This window comes from Mauremys mutica, chromosome 21 (genome assembly GCF_020497125.1).
Source record: "Mauremys mutica isolate MM-2020 ecotype Southern chromosome 21, ASM2049712v1, whole genome shotgun sequence".
In the NCBI taxonomy this organism is placed as follows: Eukaryota; Metazoa; Chordata; order Testudines; family Geoemydidae; genus Mauremys; species Mauremys mutica.
In genome coordinates this window covers 8840180-8844866 of record NC_059092.1, presented here as the reverse complement: position 1 = coordinate 8844866, position 4687 = coordinate 8840180, and the positions used below count along the sequence as shown (strand labels likewise).

The 4687-nt window shown below is 51.8% G+C and overlaps 1 protein-coding gene across 2 annotated transcripts; it reads right to left on the bottom strand.

The window, feature by feature from the left end:
* Positions 1–485: 485 nt before the first annotated feature.
* HES4 (hes family bHLH transcription factor 4) lies at positions 486–3035 on the bottom strand. Of its 2 annotated transcripts, none has more exons than XM_044995828.1 (4): positions 2611–3035; positions 1966–2061; positions 1719–1806; positions 486–1439 (listed from the first exon to the last, which is right to left on the bottom strand). In XM_044995828.1, the coding sequence occupies exons 1-4, from the start codon at positions 2716–2718 to the stop codon at positions 862–864; spliced, it is 870 nt and encodes a 289-aa protein (XP_044851763.1). In that variant the 5' UTR covers positions 2719–3035; the 3' UTR covers positions 486–861. The 2 variants fall into 2 exon arrangements, with proteins under 2 accessions (XP_044851763.1, XP_044851762.1); XM_044995827.1 differs by having other exon boundaries at positions 486–1442; positions 2611–3034.
* Positions 3036–4687: the final 1652 nt, after the last annotated feature.

Genomic DNA, 4687 nt, shown 5'->3' with positions numbered 1-4687 from the left:
CATACTCGATGAGACCCTTTATACCTTTTATTTCCCATTCCCCACAATAGAGACGGACTCTCTCGCCCCTTTCCTGCGCAAGACAGTAACTTTTGCACTCCCCCTCCCACACTCCCTTAAAAAGTGTGGGTGGGAGGAGGGGCCGGGGGAGTGACATTTTATAGGGCATCTTATTTCAATGAACTCCCTAAAACCAGGCAATGAGAGAGTGTGTTTCTGTGAGTGGGGGCAGGGGTGTGTGTGCACACAGTGCCTCCTTGGCTTACAAGAGAAATTTGTGCAAATGAAATACTGTTCTTTTTATGCAGAATAAACTAATTTGAAAGATTTTGAAGAGGTTTTACCACCAACCAAACCCCTATAAAAAGATCCTTGTCACGCATCCTTCAGTTTGTTTAATGTCACCCAAATTGCTCTTCCTCAATTTGCATCCAAAGGGCTTTTCTTATCTCCCTCCTCCTCCCGCACAATGAAGAGAGCAAACATTTCTATTTCAAAGAGTTTATTTGTTCAAACACCTGCAACTTTTTTGGAAGTCTTTTGACCCCGCGCGCGCACACACACACAAACAAGATACAAACAACTTTGGCATTATACTGGTGTGAATATCTGATACAAAACTAATCTCTTATTTGTTTTTAAAAAGTCTTTCAAATAAAGGCATTTCTTTAAAGGAGTAAAAAATACAAGTTGAGATCCCAACCTCTGGAAATAAATAGACACTTTGTACTAAAGTCCTTTTAAAAAAAAATCTGCTTTAAAAACAAAACAAGGTTCCATACAACGGAACCGAAGCGTGTGGTTGTTTTGTTTTGTTTTTTTTTTGGGGGGGGGGGGAGGGAGGAAGGCTTTACACACAAGTCACCAAGGTCTCCAGACTGATTCACTGCGTTCCCCGATGGGACTCCCAGCTTGGGACGCTGGAACTAAGCTACCCCCAAATGACGTCAGACCCTGCACTGGGGATGCTGATGGGGTTCTGTTCCCTGGCCCGCTGCCTGAAGACAGTGGTCCATTAGTGTTGGCATAGAGGGGGATGACGGGTCCGCTGCTGGGAGCGAAAGCTGGGTTAGGGATGAGGAAAGCGAACTGGCCGTCAGTAGCTGGGACCAGCTGAAAACCCCCATAGACCTTGGGGGACAGGGCTTCAGCAGGGTTCAGTTTGCAGGGCACAGGCATGGCTCCAGCTGCAGTGGCAGCTGGGGGAAGCTGGACGTGCAGAGGTTGTGCCAGATGAGCAGGCTGGCCAGCTGGGGGTGGTGGTGGAGGGTAATTCATAGCCACGATCTGGCCCAGGCAAGCGGAGAGGTGGCTGAGCAGGCGGGTGCGTACGTCTGTGTTCACCCCTTCGCAGGTGGAGAGGAACCGGGTCACCTCGTTCATGCACTCGTTGAATCCAGCTCGGTATTTGCCAAGGACGGAGGGGTCAGCACTCAGAGCTGCTGCAATGGAAGAGGAGAGGGGAGAGAGGGTCACACATTAGCACTGGGAAGCAGGAAGGGTCTGACCTAGAACCTCAAGCCTCCACCCACCCTGCAGTGTGGTACAGGCACTTTATTCCAAGGGCACCTGCTGACTCCCTGAGAGGGTGCCCGGTGCTTGGATGCACAGCTGCATGCATTGGCAGCTGCAGTCTCTGGTCTACTGCCCAGCAGTTCACAAATGCTGGAGCTCCCCCCCACACTCCAGGGAGCTGTACTGGAAGAGCTGGTGCTTACCTGTCATCTGGGCTCGCTGCAGGTTCCGCAGGTGCTTCACTGTCATCTCCAGGATGTCTGCTTTCTCCAGCTTGGAGTGCCTGGAGCTCTGGCAAAGAGAGCAAAGGGGAGAAGGTAAAGATGGGGGTCTCTCCTCTTTTACCACCACCTCTCTTGCCCATTGCTTGGCAGCCTTCAGAACAGTCCCTATGAGTCCTCCTCTCACATCCCACCTATCTGCCCCTGAAATCCACAGAGCTCAACTTACATCTTTCTTCAAGGCATCCAGGATGAGAGTCTTCAGCTGCCCCAGGCTCTCATTGATCCTGGCCCGGCGCCGCTTCTCCATGATAGGCTTGGAGGACTGGAGAGAAAGGGGGAAGGAAACAGAAGCAGAGATAAATATATTTGCCTCCCTTCCACATTACAAGCTCACTGCTATACACATGCGTCTCACCTGCAGGGCATGTCAGTCCTATTGCAGATTGCTATACTGGTCTGTTATTGCGTGTTAACGTACTACCTAGGTCTCTTACTGCAAATCATTCCCCATTCCCCCATGCAGCCTGCTCCTAAGTAGCAATCACGACCGCATATACTGTGTACCCCTGTATAGTGTATGGGTCTGTGTTCGCATTACTTAATACTAATCACTACTGGACACATCTGTATATTACAGCGATTTTAGGTCTATTTTCGTCACTATTGCGTATTACTGTATAGTGCTACGGAGATAATCGCTTTAATATTAATCACCATGATATTCTGATATACCTCTTGTATTAGATGCACCTTCTATTGCAATAGATCATGGCACACGCAACACTAGGCTGTGCACACCCATCCCTATCCATATATACCCAAGCCAGGTGGGATTATTACATCTCTGAGGGTAAGAAGTGATGCCGTTTACCTTTCTGTGTTCACTGGCACTCTTGGGCTTGTCCGGCGTGTGGCTGGAGGTAGCTGGGGCACCAGCAATCGGGGAGGCTGTCGGTTTCTCCATGGTATCAGCGGGCATTTTTGAAAAAAAAAAAGTCTCTTGACCACAAAAAAAGCAAGCGGAGAGGGGGAAAGGACGTTGCAAAAAAAAATAATAATTGCAATTTATTTTCAAACTGTATCCCTTGGAATGAGCCCAGTGTCTGGGGGCGGGGGGAGGAGGTCTAGGCGGCTGCACCCTGGACACGGTTCAAGGAGGAGTCTGGCTTTGCAATCACTGATCACAGGGTAAGTCAGTGCACAGCGGCGAGGCGACCCTGCACGAGGCTGTTCGGACTCCTGCAGCTGGAGCCAGGCGGCGGTGGCGGCGGCTGCTGCTAAGCCCGAGCTTCAGGGACCCCCCGCTCTATTTATACCCAGCGGCTGCTCCCAATTCGTGTGAAACCTTCTCTGCATTCTTTCCCACACTCTCACCAGCCAATGAGCGCCGGGACTCACCCCACCGGGCAGCCAGCCCGCCTGCCTATTGGAGGACGCCCCCGCGAGCTGTCAGTCACGCGCTGGGCTTCCCAAAAATCCTGCCCCAGGGTAAAAGACAAGCCAGCAACCTTGGGGGGGAGGAGGGGAGTGGAATGAGAAGCCAAGGTGCTGGAGCCAGTGGCGAGGCTGGCAAGCAGGGAGAGGGGGAGCAAGGCACCCCCTTCCCCCCCAAAGGGGGAGGCAATGCACTCTCTTCCACAAAGGGGGTGGCTTAGGTGGGCAGTGCGAGCCTTCCAGAATCAGGGAGCAGATGGAAGGAGAGCAAGCGCCCCAAAATGGGGGAGAAGCCATGCAAACTCTTCTCGAAAAGGGGTAAGGCAGGAGGAGAGTGAAGTTATCCTACTGCCCCTGAAAACCCAAGGGGGGGGAGGATGAAGTAGATCAACCCCCCGCCCCATAGTGGAGCCAAACCACAGCGACCAGCATCCAGCACTGGGCATCCCTGCAAACAGCCCTTGCAATTTTTTAAAAATAAGGGGGCCCGATCAATGTATCAGAGTTGTTCCGTAGGCAACTGTCCAGGTCTGAACGCAGCCTGAAGAGGCTTTGTTCTTTGCACTGTCTTTGGGAAATGCTGTTGGATTTTATCCAGACGAATGCCACTCTACTGCTCTGCGTGGGAAAGTGATTATTTTAGTGGGTCCATTAAAAAAAACAAAAGGTGTGGGGAGGACGTTATTTTTTGCATAAAGAACCACAACACACGGGAAATCTCCGCATCCCCTTAATCCTATCGCAGCAGTTCTTTAGCTGTTGCAACTGGAATAGAGTAGACGCAGGGAGGAAAGAGCAATTTAACCAGTGACCTTTTCTAGGGACGAAGCTCCCCATCCAAACCATTCTAATCAGATCATTGCTTATATGCCTGATCATATTGATTTAATGCACCAAAACTAACACCAGCTCGCCTGGACCCTGCGTTATAGGAATGTGGTTGTTTTCGTTGCCTTGAGATTGGAAAGATGTGACTATAGCATCTTAACCCCTCCGGAGTTTGGATTCTCCGAGAGGCGATGTTCTCCACGGTATCACGTTGTTAGGTTAAAATGGATGTTTCCCCAGTGGTTTGGATAAATAATACTGCAGCCTTTCCCAGGGGCTACACTGACATGTAGGGGAGCCCTTATTATGGTGCAGGGCAATCGGATGTGTGGGTGAAAACACGGTTTCTTATCAGGCAGGTCTTGCAGTTAGAAATCCCCCAGCCACCCACCTCTGTTTCCAGCCTAATGCCCACATCTTCCTCCAGCTGTTGCGAACTCCAGCAGCAGCAGGAGCTGGTCCGGCACGCGAAGCCGTGGCAGGCGGGCAGCCAATGGGCCCGGGGCTGCAGGCCAAGCCTTCTCCCATTGGCTGGCAACTCCCCCAGCTGTCAATCAGGCCCCGGCGCCAGGCAGCAGCCAGCTGTGCTCGTGCCTCCACCCCTCAGATGCAGCCCTGGTTGGGCGCGCGCTCCCCTCCTCCTGCCTGGCCCCGGGAGCACGTGCCAAAGTGCTTCTGGCTTCCTG

Coding starts and splice junctions, on each gene's coding strand:
- HES4 (XM_044995827.1), bottom strand. CDS start 2,718: ATGCCCGCTGATACCATGGAGAAACCGACAGCCTCCCCGATTGCTGGT. Junction 1,807..1,965: donor TGGATGCCTTGAAGAAAGAT/GTAAGTTGAGCT, acceptor TCTCTTTGCCAG/AGCTCCAGGCACTCCAAGCT. Junction 1,443..1,718: donor GCAGCGAGCCCAGATGACAG/GTAAGCACCAGC, acceptor CTTCCATTGCAG/CAGCTCTGAGTGCTGACCCC.